Source organism: Amblyomma mixtum, chromosome 7 (genome assembly GCF_055824585.1).
Source record: "Amblyomma mixtum isolate Tamu chromosome 7, ASM5582458v1, whole genome shotgun sequence".
NCBI classification, from domain to species: domain Eukaryota; kingdom Metazoa; phylum Arthropoda; class Arachnida; order Ixodida; family Ixodidae; genus Amblyomma; species Amblyomma mixtum.
In genome coordinates, this window is record NC_143018.1 from 58,831,792 (window position 1) to 58,848,455 (window position 16,664).

Consider the following 16,664-nt stretch of genomic DNA (forward strand, 5'->3'; position numbering starts at 1 on the left):
CTCCCAACATTTCTGCATGTAGGCAGTGAATGCTGTTATAGAGTTGTCGTCGAGATTTCTGAGCAATTTGTTGCTTACCCCATCCGGTCCGGGCGCTGAATTAGTATTTAATCTAGCAAGCTCTGCTCGCACTTCGGATCGAGTTGCATGCTAAACTCTAGATACCTGTAATATTTCACCAAGCAATCGAGCTTACCTTGCTCGTTTGTTAGACTGCTCCGTTAGCGAAACTGTTTAGTAACGGCTATGTCCGAAAAGGGAGGCAGCTGTTCCTTCTGGTCGTAAAGTTATGGAATCGAGTTGCATGCTAAACTCTAGATACCTGTAATATTTCACCAAGCATTCGAGCTTACCTTGCTCGTTTGTTAGGCTGCTCCGTTAGCGAAACTGTTTAGTAACGGCTAAGTCCGAAAAGGGAGGCAGCTGTTCCTTCTGGTCATAATGTTTTGTTTGGCTGAGGTAATATGACAGGGCTTAGAATCAAATCCTGTGCCACTAGTTGATTTTATGAAAGAAGCCAACAGCCACTGAAACCAAGGGGCACAGGGGATTTTTTTTTAATATACTTTATTTATTTTGTGGTGTTGATCAATTTAGAATATTACTGAATATGTTATCGCTTAAAGTAATCGATTAGAAAAGCAGAAGAAAAAACAACCACGTGCCGCCGGTGGGATCCGAACCCACGACCTCCGAATTACGCGTCCGGTGCTCTACCTCTGAGCTACGGCGACGGCTGTGAAACCTTCTGCTTTCGGGGGTATTTATGTTTACAAGTAACCTATCCTTGAGAGTGTTCATCAGCGCCACCCACGTTCATAAGCGGCGGACGTAGAACGTCCTGAGTAACCGCAGGTAGTGACGTGGAACGTCATCGGACTGAGAGGGTGGAAGCTGCGTGAGAACCCTCTTGTGCTTCCTATGGCATCAAGGCTGCCAGAACCGAGGCTCTCGCTAAGCAATTAAGCAAACAAGGGAAGGGGAATGAGGGGCTCGTTATAAATATGAAAGAAGCCAACAGCCACTGAAACCAAGGGGAACAGGGGATTTTTTTTTAATATACTTTATTTATTTTGTGGTGTTGATCAATTTAGAATATTACTGAATATGTTATCGCTTAAAGTAATTGATTAGAAAAGCAGAAGAAAAAACAACCACGTGCCGCCGGTGGGATCCGAACCCACGACCTCCGAATTGCGCGTCCGGTGCTCTACCTCCGAGCTACGGCGACGGCTGTCAAACCTTCTGCTTTCGGGGGTATTTATGTTTACAAGTAACCTATCCTTGAGAGTGTTCATCAGCGCCACCCACGTTCATAAGCAGCGGACGTAGAACGTCCTGAGTTACCGCAGGTGTGAACATAAATACCCCCCAAACATAAATACCCCCGAAAGCAGAAGGTTTGACAGCCGTCGCCGTAGCTCAGAGGTAGAGCACCGGACGCGTAATTCGGAGGTCGTGGGTTCGGATCCCACCGGCGGCACGTGGTTGTTTTTTCTTCTGCTTTTCTAATAAATTACTTTAAGCGATAACATATTCAGTAATATTCTAAATTGATCAACACCACAAAATAAATAAAGTATATTAAAAAAAAATCCCCTGTGTCCCTTGGTTTCAGTGGCTGTTGGCTTCTTTCATATTTATAACGAGCCCCTCATTCCCCTTCCCTTAGTTGATTTTATGTTGCTTTTAAACTTACCCCTATGCATACCTTTTATTTTCTTCGGTCCTTCCTAGACGCACATCGTTATATAAACGCCTTTTCGCGAAACATACGTTTCTCGCAAGACTTTGGGCGCCCCAGAGAAATAAATTACACCACTGATCGTTTTAAATCATGTTTTTTCTTGCCTTGAACTAGCCTGACGCACATCACCCTTCAAATCATTCTTTTAAGAAAGTTGTGGTATAATTCAAACTGCGCCTGTGTTACCCCACTGCAGAAATGCACGAATGTTGGACCGTACTGCGTTGCCACGCATATACAACTCCACGCACCCGATTGATTACGGTCCTCCTCCGTGACGCTACCAAGAACAGCAATTATCATTCAACTCGACCACAACACGCATATGCTTCAGCTCGACCGTTTTTTCCACAGTGGGTGCGTCATAACGTGTTCGACAAGGATCTGTTCTAGGACATCTTCTCTTGCTTTATGTTAATGACCTGCCTTTTTAACATATCTACAAAAATTCGCTTGTATGCTGACGAGCGTGCTCTACCACACCATCGATTCCTGTCAGAACCATCTCAAACATGTGGCCCGCAGAGCTGTGGCTTGCGGACCGCCAGCCCTTCAAGTTTCATCTTGTATTACGAAAGCCCGCGCCAACTTCAGGAGTCAATGAGTCGCTAACTTTCGTCTTTTATGGGGCGTGCCCTATTGAAATGGTAATAAAAGGCACCCATGATGCACTTCCGAGGTGCCACAGCACAGGTAATCGTGAATTGAGCCATTACCGGTGTGCCGGGGCGCTCGAGCAACAATAAACCACTGCTCTATGGTAGACACACAAATTGTGCAGTGCCATTTGGTTACTGTTGGGGAGAAACTCTGTTGCTGGTTTTTTGCTAGTTCATTGTTCAAAAGCGCCTCCCACTGCTATCGCCATCACCTGACCTTCGAGCACGTTCGGTGTGCGCGCCGGGCGCGAGACGAAAAGAAGACTGAATGCCTATCGGTGGCTGTTCCGCCGGGCTGCTGTTCATCAAAAACGCCGTAGCAGTTATCAGTGAGCTGACCTGCAACGCTGAAATGCTGCCTGACAAGCCAGGAAGTCCCAAGGGAGCTCGGAAGCCTGGATTAACCTCATCTGAGCGCCGCCGCCAGAGACGCGGTCCCGGCGGTCGAGACCAAGGCGACACCCGTTTGCCGGACATCCCTGGAAGCCCCTTGGGGAACCTTCCGGGCAGCGACAGTGCACCCAGCCGTGCCCAACCGGCATTCCATCAAAGACGTCAGCAAGGTAGGCTGTTCCAGCTGGAAGATGACGACATTCGGTGCCGGGGTCATATTCTGAGTCTTCAAGGATTTAGCGAGGCTCAGATTATTTTCCACCGGGGGTGTTCGATTTGAACCGCGCACATAGACTTGGAGAGCCGTATTAAGGTTGTTATGAGGCAAAATGAGCTTAATAAATTGGCTAATGTACAACCTCCTTTGTACCTCTTTGCGTGGATAAGAGAGTTCTTAAGGAATAGAGCAATCTTTTGTTCTAAGGATACGTTAACTTCTACAACATACGCCCAGTCTACAGGGGTCCCACAAGGCTCCGTTCTTTCGCCATTATTGCTATTCCTATTCACCCAGCTATCAAAGTTTATGTGTATGCGGATGATATTGGCTTTTTCCCTTCTGCCAAAGACATTCATATCCTGTGACAATTACTGCAAGAGTATTTAAATGCCCCGGAAGTTTCGCTAGACAGCATGAAGTTAACTTTAAATGTCAACAACTGTGCCATCCTATTTTTCCCACAGGCAACCCCTCTTTACATCTCTCTGTCTTATCACTCTATCCTGATCCCGCAAGTGGATTCAACAAAATACTTGGGTATAATATATGACCCGAATTTAGACTGGCGGCCACACATTAGAAGCATTGCGCTTAAGGGTGAGCGTGCCCTTGGCCGGTTGGTGAGGATCAGCAACAAAAAAATCGGTATGCGACGGGACACTCTACTCCTTCTTTATACGACCTATGTACGGCCAATACTTGAATTCGGCTCCGTTCTCGTTTCTGGGTGCCCAAAGTACAAGCGAGAACCCCTGTTTGTTATGGAGCGACGCGCTCTGCGCCTTTGCTTTGGTCTGCCTAAATCAGTAGCTAATGCTGTGTGGTACTTGGAGGCGCGGATACCTGATCTCAATTCGCGGTTTGAGCTTAGCACTGTGCGGACATTTTTAAGGTGTTTGGAGCCTGTTCCTGGGTTGGATAACCCTATATTTGCAATGAACCCAACTCTCTTCTTTGGTACTACCTGACCTCGGTAAAGCTCCCTCAGGTGGTGTTCACTACTTCCTTGCTGTCAAATATTTCTGTGTCAATGAGATCTTTAATACTAGTCAACCGCAGGCGGGCTGATACGGCAGTCTCCTTTGACAACACCATCCAACCTGCCCGCCAATGTGTTAAATGGGCTTATAGAGGAGTACCTAGAAAATTTCCCTAACCATATTGCCGTTTATACAGATGCCTCGCAGGAATATGAAAAGGCGGCTATTGACATTTACTCAGGGGCTCTTGATTGGAGCTACTTATTTCGGGCCCCAGACTATACCCCTATTTTTGTAGCTGAGTTTCTGGCCATGGAGTTGGCCTTAATAAGGATTCTCTGCAGTATCACTCGGGTTATTATACTCTCAGACAACCTTTCTGTTATGACAGCGCTCGAAAATTCGAGGGATACTCCTATGAGCCCAACAAACACAAAACCTCCTCAAAATCTCCCAAAAATGACCCATCAGGACATCTGGAATCTCCCCAGGAGGTGCTCATTTTTCCCGAACACATCTAAAAAACGTCCCCACAACTAGCAATGTCCAAAAAGTTGTGCGTCCCATGGAAAGCCCCAAAAGGTTAATGCTCGATTTCTCGGCTCTGGTTCAATAAAATTATTCATTTTTCGTGCAGCCTGCAGGCATCCAAGCGCACATATGTGCCAAATTTCAGGTGCATACTTACGTTACAGGTGGTGTAATCCACCTTTCCACTCGTCTGAATGCGAGCTGGCTCGGCTCGTCACCCGATTTGGCTCATATAAGAGCAAATAGCAGCGCCATACAGAAGTAATTTCAGTCTAGGTGTGCTCTTAGCACGAATTGCATCCTGTCGTCCATGCATGCCGGCGACCGCACCATACACCACCACAATCAAAATGCATTCATGTTTCAGTCAAAGAAAAACAATACAGACCGAATTGAAAGTCCGTGCCGAAAAACTTACGTTCAACGGCGCAAATCTGAATGAATACAAACAGCAGACGCAAACGTATGCACCATTTAATACACAGTGTACATAACACTGCGGCGCCATGCATATGATGGCCACTTTTTTCTCCAGCCCTGAGAAATCTGCAATATGAAGCAAGTAAAACAGAATACAGGCTGAAAGTTGATGCACCTTAAACGAGCAATCTAAGGGCTACAAAAGCAGATATGCACATGCAACAGCAAACGTATGTAAAGAGCAACTTCAGTGACAAAAGAAAAGACGAGATGGGCGTACGCTGCAGACACGCAGTTTCAGGTCACGTATTTTCTTCAAGTTGAAACCCCCCTCACGCTTAGAGACTCGGAGCAAGCTTCAGCGACGTGTTATCAAAACAGAAAAAAATATTAGTTCTACTAGGCGAAAATAAAAAAAAATGTGAAAAGGGCCTGCAGTATGCTTAAATAAATAAATTAAATAAATAATTAAAATAAACCAATATACATTGACGACGTTGCCTACGGAAACCCAGGGATGAAATACAAGGCTGCAACAGCTGAAACCATAAATTAAACGCAGGCTTCTGTCCTGCGCCTTCTCACAGCACAGCGAGCGCTCAAACTACGCGTTACACCCTCGTAACGATCCTGGGAGTTTTATTTTCTTGTGACTAAGTGTGGGGATAAGACTGCTTGGAGCCAGGCGGGAAGGTGAACGTGCTCAGGTACGTGCGGTGGCGCGCTGCATCCATGGTGCGGCAGACCGCGCATGCGGCACAGTCCAGCGTGGGAGTCGAGATCAAGGCACGATTAATCCAGTGGGAGAGAGTCAATATAACCACGCGAACACTGCACAAACTATACCGCTGCGGCAGTATGGCTGCGCGGTGGCGAAGTTGGTAGAGCAGGCTAATCCATGGGCACTCGCAGAAAGAGAGTGGTGGGTCTCGGAAGTTCCTTCCCGCCTCAGACCGTAGTAGACGGCCACGCTGCCACCACCAACGTGCTGCAGTCGTCGGAGGCGCTGAGGAATGCAGGGTGCGTGCGAGGAGTCACCTATTGCCACGAACTCCGCTGCCACGAACGCCCCCTCGAACAGCGGCATCAGTAGGGCCGTGGAGCTGCGCAAAGGACTTGCGATGCGCCGCCGCGGCATCAGTTCCAAAAGGAATGGTGTGGGCACGTCGAGGTGCGCGGGAAAACTTCCGTGAATCCGTAGCTACGAAGTCCACGACAGCCCAGTTGGCGCAGTGACGAGAGCAAGAACTGCCGCGCGCTGGGGCTTGTGCTCGAACGTCTGGGGCAGCGCGAATAAGCGTGCGCAAAATGGCGTCCGTCCAGCGAGGAAGCCGGGCGAGCGACGGGAGGCCATTACCGCACATCTGCTAGACAGCGGCGCAGCGAGGAGTGCCGATAGTCGGAGACGCCTGGAGGGACCACCACACAATTTTGAAGTTGGGCGCAAGCTGGGAAAACGCTAGAAGACGGGAAAGATGTTGACCGCCGCTGCCGGCGGCGCGATGAAAATGCAGACCGCCGCCGCCTGCGCCGGCGGCCCACGTGCGAGAAACGCATGCACCGAGAGAGATGCGGGGTTAACCGCTTCCTTCGGCTGTTCGAATGAAACTGCCGTTTCATCTCTCAAAACGACGAGTGCAAGATCAAAACCTTCTCTCCACGCAGCTTGTAGCGCGAAGGAGAGAGAAAAGAGAGCGCGAGCAGTCGATTTTTATTTCTTGTTGAAACGTTTCTAGACCTTTAGTGGGAGCACTGCCTTTTTGCTTGTGTTTCTATGTCGTGCCTCTATGATCTGGAAACGTTTGATAAACGTTGTACTGGGAGTGGGACATTCCATCCTTTTTTGGAGTTTCTGAGGAGGTTTTGTGTTTGTTGGGGCCGTTCCCTTCAATTTTTTATTCCTCCACATGTTACAGAAGTACGCTTTCACTGGGTCTCCGGGCACTGTGGCATTGTTTCTAATCAGAGAGCTGATTTTTTAGCAAAGTTTACCCTTGATGGACCTAGTGTCCCTTTCTTCCCAAATACTGTGTACTTGACTCTAGCACGCATTCAGTGATTCCAGCGTCTCCACTCCTTGAGCCTTGAGCCTCTCCTTGCTGCAACGCATTTTCAACACTTGACATTTCCTTGGAGTATGCCAATGTGCAGTTAGAGGCAATGTGAGGTGTCCATGACCCGTTTGCGCTCCAGGATACCACGGCTAAATATTTATTTATGTCGATCGGGGTTTTGATATCCAACCTTTGTGAGTCTAGTGACGAAATTAAGTGTATAGAACATTTTTTCCTCTTCTGCCGGCGGCTCGCTGCACTCCGTAGAATTTACTTGCGAGATACCCCTCGCTTGGCTCGGGCTTCCTCTATGTATTCCGATTCTCTTATCCTTCGGGGCAAGCGCGAAGGGATATGCCCTGAAACTAGTGTGCGATTATATTGACGATTATATAATTTCATCTGGTAGATTCTTCTGCTAGAATGTGAATTCACAACTGTTCCTTCTCCGTATTTTTTGTTTTGTACAAATTGCAGCTTTGTTTCCCAAAATTATCAAAATACTCCGTTCCCTGTACATGAGTGCGTTTGTAACCGCTATGCACCCTGGCCGATCCCCCGCCGTGGGTATCTGCCATTAAGCCTGAGGACATCATCATCATCACCATGTTGCAATTTCTACTTGTTTCGTTTTTGTGATGTGTGTCATGAATTTCTCAAAGCAGCTACTGTACTGAGCCTTTATCGACATGTGGATGCGGCTCTACCTTTTTTTAACCGACAGGTCTTGGAGATGTTGTGTCATGTAGAGTCATATTAGGCTACTCGGGAGTGGACAATTTCCACACCAGAGTGGAAATCTCTGGTTTATTGCTTATTTTTCCAGAAAAGAACTGGATCGCCTTCTGGGCTAAGAGCTGTGACGGTGCAAGGAGCATAACATGGCCTTTAATCTTTTAGTCCAAGCTTGCCATGCATGCAATAGCACTTGATGGCTTGAGAACCCCCGCCGCCCCAACCCTGTTAACCAGTGCGAATTTCAGGCCTGTCTGACGCACGAAAATACCAAAAAAGGAGACATGGTCGCTTCCCTCCACAACCACCGTGTCGTGCACTCATCGGCAGGTGTCAAAAGCCACCATGTCCGACCAGCTGGCAATCGCAATGCGGACCCTGCTGGAGGCATCCATCCAGAAAGTGCCGATCCAGCCAGTCCCTCTGATGCGCCGTCGCCGGTGGGACGTGGCCACGCTGTGGCCGGGACCTCCAGTGGCGCTGCTGTCGTCGGCTCCTGCGCGTCACCGCGAGCACCGTCAGTGCCCGAAGGCGTCCACTCGGGAGCACTCAGCATTCAGTCTGCGCTGTCGAGCAGCCCGGGGGATCTCGAACAGCCGGCCCTCGGGCAGCCGCACGGCTTCCGCAGCAATCCGTACTCTGGCCAAGATAGCATGCAATCGCCTCCGGTAAGCGCCATTGGAACCGGGTTCACCCACCTAGTGTAACAGAAGGGTTGGAGTTTTAGATTGCATGCCCAGAAGAAAGTTTACGCGTGTAGGTCGATATCTTCAATGAGCACACTTCCCCCCCCACACACACACCCGCAGGCACGCAGACACGCACGCACACGCGCACACACACACACACACGCGCGCACACACACACACGCATACACACATGCCCGCACGCCCGCACACACACAGGCACACACACATACATGCACACACATACATGCACACACATACACACACACGCGCACATGCACATCACGCGCACGCACACGCGCACACATGCACACGCACATAGACACACACACGCAAGCACGCGCACACACACACACACAGACGCACACACACACACAGACGCACACACACACATACACACACGCGCACACACACATACACACACACACACGGAAGCACGCACGCACACACATACACAAACTCACGCCCACACGCACACACACACACAAACATGCAAGCACGTACGCACACATACACACACGCATACACACGCGCCCGCACACATGCACACAATCAGGCACACACACACACACATACACACGCGCACACACACGCACGGAGGCACACACACATACACACACACACACGCACACACATACACACACACGCACACACACACACGCCCACACACACACGCACACACACACACGCACACACGCACGCAGGCACGCGCGCACACACACACGCGCGCACACATACACACACACACACGCACACACACACGCAAGCACGCATGCACGCACACACGCACGCACGCATACACACACACACGCACACACACACACACACACACGCACACACACGCACACACACACATACACACACACACACGCACACACACACACGCACACACGCACGCAGGCACGCGCGCACACACACACGCGCGCACACATACACACACACACACGCACACACACACGCAAGCACGCATGCACGCACACACGCACGCACGCATACACACACGCACGCACACACACACACACACACGCACACACACACACACGCACACACACACATACACACACACACACACATACACACACAGACGCACGCACGCAGGCACGCGCGCGCACACAAACACACGCAAGCACGCACACACACACATACACACGAATGCGCGCACACACACACGCAAGTACACACACACGGAAGCACACATGCACACACACACACGCACGCGCACACGCACACACACGCACAAGAACACACACACAAACACGCAAGCATGCACGCACACATACACACACACGCACACACACATACGTGCGCACACACACTCACGCACACACGCACGCAGGCACACACACATACACACACGCACGCACGCACGCACACACACGCACACGCAAGCACGCACGCACACACACACACACATACACACGCACGCACACAAACAGGCAAGCACGTACGCACACATACACACACACGCACACACGCGCTCGCACACACACACACACACACACGCACACACACGCACGCAGGCACACACACACATACACACACACACGCACGCACACATGCACGCAAGCACGCACACACATACACACACATGCACACACGCACGCACGGACACACACACACACGCACACACACACACGCATACACACACGCACGCACGCAGGCACGCGCACATACACACATCCACAGACGCATATGCGCACACACACACACAGACGCACATGCGCGCACACAAACACACAGACGCACACGCGCAAACACACACAGACGCACACATACACACGCAAGCAGCCATGCACGCACACACATACGCACGCACGCACGCACACAGGCACGCGCTCACACACATATGCACACACGCACACGCGCGCACACACACACACACTCAAGCACGCATGCACACACACACACATACACACATACGCACACACTCACGCACGCATGCACACACACGCACACACACGCACACACACACACGCACACAAACACACACGCAAACAGTCATGCACACACACACAATCACATACGCACGCACGCACGCACACACACTCACGCAGACAAACGCACGCACGCACGCACACACACTCACGCACGCACACGCACTCACGCACGCACACGCACTCACGCACGCACGCACACACACACGCGCGCACGCGCGAACGCACATAGACGGACGGACGGACGGACCGACCGACCGACGGACCGACCGACCGACCGACCGACCGACCGACAGACAGACAGACAGACAGACAGACAGACAGACAGACAGACAGACAGACAGACAGACAGACAGACAGACAGCTAAATGCGGGGATGGCTGCCATAAGTGCTAGTGCACAAAAGCGCCGTTGTTGTGTCCTTCGCGTGGTGACTACGATGGATGTGGGATGGTTTATGACCGGCTCGTGAATCTACTTTATGCTGGTGCAAACAGCCGCGGCTATGGTGGGAGCAGTGGGAAGGAAAACGTCTCGACTTTGGTCGTGCCGGGATACCGCACGTCTGGCAAGTGAAGAGTCATTTATATATTTACTTAAACATACTGCAGGCCCTTTTCGGGCGGGAGTGTTTACAATGCGTCACTGATCAAACAGAGTAAAGACAAAAATTCAAAAATACAGAGATATTTTGTGACCCAAACACAAAAAGAGTAGGAGAGAATTCAACAGAAAAGCCCATTTTTTCGATATAATTAAGAAATAGTTCCACGGACGTACACTTCACCGCATCTTCAGGCAACTTATTCTAATATGATATAGCAAAGTGTTTTACTATGGTTAGTTCTAGACAAGTGTTTGAATGGCGGGTGTAAGTATTGTGAATTGGCTATTTTGAAGTGGCCGTGAAGAAGCTAATTTGGCGTAAATAGTTTGAATAGACAAACCTCACTGCTAGTTTTTGGATGCGCTCTAATTTGTTGATGAAATTTTTTTGATGGGGGCTCCAGACTATATCCGCATATTCTAGGGTAGGTCTTGTAAGAGTTTTATAGGCATTAAGTTTAATATGGGCCGGCGTGTTACGGAGCTTTCTCCTTATATAATGTAATTTACCTTCACCTTTAGAACAAATGGATTTGATGTAGGGCTCCCTACGGAGGTTAGATCTTAGGATGAGTTCCAAATACTTCAGCTGATCATATTTTTTAACCTGTGTGTCACCAAGTGTGTGTAAAACTTAGAGGCTGCTTCTTATTAGTGAACGTGGTCTTATCTGCGCTAAGTTTCATTCCCCAGGTCATACACCGAGCGTGGATTGATTCTAGGGAATTGTTAAGGAGAATTTGATCGTCTGATATATTTACAGCTATATATACGACACAATCGTCTGCAAAAAGGCGAAGCTGGATCGATGAACTAACACAGGAATGAATATCATTTATGTAAATGAGGAACAAAAGAGGCACAAGAACTGATCCCTGGGGTACACCCGAATACACATCCAGGTTCTGCGAAACGTATTCACCTATTTTAACTCATTGTTTTCTGTTCTGCAAATAGCAGGAAATCCATAACACAATGTTGCGATCAATGCCAAAAGAGTAATTTTGTTATAAGGTAATCGTGAGGAATAGCATCGAACGCTTTAGAGAAGTCTAATTATATAGCATCTGTCTGGTAGCCTTCATTAATTGTGTTAGCGATGTCATGAGTAATTTCAGATAGCTGCGTTACCGCTGAAAGCCCTGTTCTGAAACCATGCTGTTTTTCATAAATGAGGTTATTATTTTCTAGATATGAGATTATCGCTTTAAAAATAATGTGTTCCATCATTTTACTACTAGTGCTTGTTAACTATATCGGACGATAATTATTCACTTCAGCCTTCGTCGCTTTGGGACATTACACCCCATAAACCAACCAAACCAAAACCATAACAGAACTAATCATTACTGAAGCTGGAATCCTTTCCCTTTCACAAACACTTGACACAAAAAAATCTACGGGTCCTGATACCATCTCAAACACATTTTTAGCCCGATACGCTGACTGGGTGTCTAAATACCTGCATAAAATTTACACAGCATCTTTACAAACACTCGTAATTCCAGATGACTGGCGCTGTGCTAAAATAATTCCCATACACAAATCGGGTTCTAAAACTGGTTTGGTTTGGACTAAGGCTATGAGAGACGCCGTAGTGGAGGGCTCCGGAAATTTCGACCACCTGGGGTTCTTTAACGTGCACTGACATCGCACAGTACACGGGCCTCTAGAATTTCTCCCCCAAAGAAATTCTAGCCGCCGCGGCCGGGATCGAACCCCCGTCTTTTGGGTCAGCAGCCGAGCACCGTAACCGGGGAGCCACCGCGGCGGCAGTTCTGTTATGGGTTTCTTGATTGTGTATGCGGGTATAGAGCGTGAGAGGCTGTTCTGGTGAAAACGGACTAAAAAAAACTTAATGAATTCATTTGCAATATCATTAGGTTTACTTAGGGTGTCGCTGAAATCTGTAATGATAGAACCAGTTGACTGCTCTTCAGATAAGTAGCGCCAAAACTTATGAGGGTTGTGGGCCATGAAGGAAGGCAGCGTCAAATCAAAGAAGCGAGTTTTTGCATCTCGGACTTTGCTCTGTAAGAAGTCAACAAGACTTGCAATGTCATTCTTGTTTCCTTCACAAAGACACCCCAAACGTGCGCACTTTGTGTCAATATCGATGACTTGATCACCAATGGTTGCGCGCAAAAGTGCTTACTGCTGCTCAGCAAACCAACATTTTGTGATCGGCGTTTCCATGTGTCCCAGCGTTTTTCTTACGGCCACATCCTTACTTTCCAGGACCCAAAGAAGCTGAACTCGCGGCTCAGGCTTGCTGTGGGCGTGCTTGGGACTACTGTCTTCCTGGCGCTTGTGGCCTTTGCGATCGTCTCGCTTGCATGGCACTCTCCAACGCGCTCGTGGAACTCGTGCACGACGCACGCCTGCCTCGCCTACTCGACCAGGCTCCTCGCCTCCATCAACGAATCGGTGAACCCGTGCCAGAGCTTCACGCACTTTGTCTGCGACGGCTGGCGGCAGAAAAACCGACACGATGTTTGGAAAGACCAGTTCATTTCAATGTTGGACAAGGTGACCGCGTCGCTGAAGAGCGTAGACGTGCCCACGTCGGGACAAAGCATGGAGCAGCGGGCCGCCCTCATGTACAGGAGCTGCGTCGATGTGCTCGAAGGGGAGAGAGACGAGCTGCCAGCCGTGAAGGATGCGCTGGCTGAGGCAGGCATCGTGTGGCCGAAGCCTTCCAAGGACGCAGACGTGTTGTACACGCTACTCTGCAGCTCTCTCAAGCTGGGCTGGGACGTGCTCCTCGACTTCGACGTGGCGCCCGGTGGCGGTGTGGTCAAGCTACTTCCTGGCAAGTTCCTGTACTTCGTAATCAAGAGGTATACGCACTTTACGACGGGCACGAATGAAGCGTACTTTGAGTTCCTGAAAGAACGCTTTCAATTTGAGGGCGAGGATAACGTCACGTACCAGGACACCCACGCGTCCGTCGATGAAGCCCTGGCTTACCTATCTGAAGCTCATTACGAAATACCTGGTGAGCATAGCGCTGAGAGCTTTCTAAACACGGCTGAGCTTGGCCTCGCCGAAGTGAACTGAATGGCGGCCCTTCTAAAACTTCACATCAAAATGAACGGTAGTCTCACGCTGACGACCACATCTCCCCATTATCTGGCGCGAGTGTTGAACCTGTGGTTGCACAACGGCTCAGACTCATTTCATACATTGCTCTCTTGGTGCACCGTTCAAGTGGCTGCCCTTTTCGCGAATAAAGACTTAATTTTCAACTATTACAACAGTGACTACACGGCAACACGAGTCTATCACAGGATTTTCTGCGTCACAAGAGCAATGTCCTTCTCCGGGAACACACTGTTCAACGAATACAACGCTGAAGTCCTCGAAGGCGAAGCACTGAATTTCGCAAAAAATATGGTTCTCTCCGTGGCAACCGCTTTTTTCCGCCGCCTTTCCAACTGGACGCACTTTGACGAAGGCATCACCGTGGTCAACAATTGGAGCTCTACAGAAACGGTCTTCCGGAACATCGAGCACACCGCAGAGGACGAAATCCCGGTTTCAGATCAGATGCCTGACTTGAATAATTCGTTCGTGAGGAACTGGCAACAGTCGGTGCATGTGAGAAGGGCAGCAAAATTAGAGTATGTGTTGAACTTTATGCTCGAATTGGAGGTGAGCATCGTGTCCTACGAAGAGCGACAATTCGAGCTGATGCCTTACGCTCTATCCTTCCCTCTATTTGATTCGCAGCTGCCTTCGTCTTTAAACTACGGCGGCCTCGGAGCTGAGGTCGCCGTGGCTCTGGGGAGCTTGTTCTTTTACGCCTACTACGAAAGCAACGCTTCGCTCATTGAGCCTCTGATAGACTGCATGAAATCAGGCACGTCTGGCAACGTCGTTTACCTAGAGTATTACGCAAAACAAGTGGTCGGCTATGGCGCTCTTGTGGATGCCTACGATGCCGAAGAGAAGGCTTTGGACAACAGCGTCTTCGGTTTGGAGAAGTACAGCGGATTACAGATGTTATTCATCTCGCTGTGTTACGTCAATTGCTATGGCAGCTCTCAAACTACAGACGCCGACTCGATCTGCACTCTCGCTCTCCGGTACGTGCCCCAGTTTGCCAAGGCTTTTCAATGCGCTCCCGGGGACCCGATGAATCCCACCGAGCAGTGCAAACTGTTTTGAGGTTTGTTTCTGTTCGCGATTCGACTTTTGTTTTTGTTTGCGCGTGATTCCTGCGTTACCGCGGTGTGTGCATTGGTGATGTGTCTATAATTGTTTATAGATACTGAACATGTGTTTAGAGAACTATGGAAATTACGATAGCAGAAGGCGTCATCTTCTTTGTGTGTATGTCGAGAGCCATTAGCTTGCTTGTACTGGCGTATAATTTGGAGGATGAGACCAGTGTGTGCTGAAGCGTTCATATAAGTGTTTAAATATTGTCGAACAATTTGATCTCATTGCGCCGCGAGCGGATACAAAAAATGTATGGTGGTCTATCGGACCGCCCAAGCCTGATGCCGTTGTGGCAGTGGTCAAGACCGGCAACTTTCAATTAGAAGCCGCGCCTTTAAAAATGCTACTGCAAGTTTGCTGTCGCAGGCGGTGGCGGATTTTTGATCTAGATATCTCTGGGTATTTGGAGGGTGCTCGCTGCATACAGTACGCTTGGTTCCAAGGGGTGGCCACTAGACTTGTACGAACTTGTCGTTGTAGCTGATCCCGAAATGTCCGAACCTTGCTGTAGTTCAGGCTTCCATTTCGAACCATGGTGTCCAGAACGACATCGCAAATGCTTTTCCTGAGCATGATCAGGCGCTGCTAGCGCTTCCGGATATGAAGTTGGACACCTTTAGCGGGTACTTTGTCACGACTCCATGATGAGATCAAAGAAAGATTCGATTAGGGAATTCCCGGACGCGAAGTTTGACGCGCCGTTTACAATTTAAAACTAATAAAGTTTCTGCGGCCTCAGTGTTTGAGCAGGTGGCCTTGTATCACTGATAACTGCAGTTTTAATGACTGGTGCGATCTTGACGCGTTGACTTCTTTGGCGTCTGTATAGTCTGCACACACTTATGAACAGAGATGAAACTGAAAAATTAAAACTTGATACTTCGTACGAGAGATTATCTTTGGGAAACATTGATTAATGAAAGTTTTAGCATCCGGACTACAGACAGTGATCCAGCAGGATGTTAGTCCCCATCAGACAAGCAGGATCAAAGGACGATTCATTGGTACCAACATGCTTAAAGCGAAGTGACTGCTGGATGTTGTCTTGTGATGCTGCATGCGATGGCGTAGCCGTTCACAAGTTCCATTAGATTCGCAGTCCGTTACACGCTGGAAAATCGCTGGGGCAAAATGAAGTCCATAGGCATTACCTTGATTAACTGTCCCACGCTTTGCCCACAGTAAACAGAAAACTAAGGCGAAAACCTTCCTTGGTCGACGATTTCGTGTCCGCAAAACGTGTCGACAGCAGTTGTGGGGAAATATATAGATATCGTATATAGTCGGGTACAACTTAAGTCTGCTTTGAAGCTCCGCCCACATTCAGCCTCCGCGCACAGAATTCCTCCACGATGAAAAAGTATAGTCAGCGGTTTAAACGTTTCTTGTTACCTAAAGAAGAAGCCTATCAGAAGAAAAAGATTAAAAAGCGGATTTCGTTTACTTTTGCGATTGGCCAGCGGAATAATACAAAA

The 16,664-nt window shown here is 49.1% G+C and overlaps 1 protein-coding gene and 1 non-coding gene across 2 annotated transcripts; one reads left to right on the forward strand and one right to left on the reverse strand.

Moving 5' to 3' along the window:
- Nucleotides 1-1,159: 1,159 nt before the first annotated feature.
- On the reverse strand, nt 1,160-1,231 carry TRNAA-CGC (transfer RNA alanine (anticodon CGC)). The gene has a single exon. It is a non-coding gene; the product is annotated as a tRNA-Ala (tRNA).
- Nucleotides 1,232-8,023: 6,792 nt separating this feature from the next.
- On the forward strand, nt 8,024-15,135 carry LOC149336190 (endothelin-converting enzyme 1-like). The gene is made up of 3 exons (XM_089554091.1): nt 8,024-8,407; nt 13,204-14,016; nt 14,047-15,135. The coding sequence occupies exons 1-3, from the start codon at nt 8,024-8,026 to the stop codon at nt 15,133-15,135; spliced, it is 2,286 nt and encodes a 761-aa protein (XP_089410217.1).
- Nucleotides 15,136-16,664: the final 1,529 nt, after the last annotated feature.

What these genes read in the sequence shown, in the direction of transcription:
- LOC149336190 (XM_089554091.1), top strand. Translation starts at nt 8,024, where the DNA reads ATGGTCGCTTCCCTCCACAACCACCGTGTCGTGCACTCATCGGCAGGT. An exon ending in ATAGCATGCAATCGCCTCCG is followed by an intron (nt 8,408 to 13,203) that starts GTAAGCGCCATT and finishes CTTACTTTCCAG; the next exon opens with GACCCAAAGAAGCTGAACTC. An exon ending in CTGAGCTTGGCCTCGCCGAA is followed by an intron (nt 14,017 to 14,046) that starts GTGAACTGAATG and finishes CTTCTAAAACTT; the next exon opens with CACATCAAAATGAACGGTAG.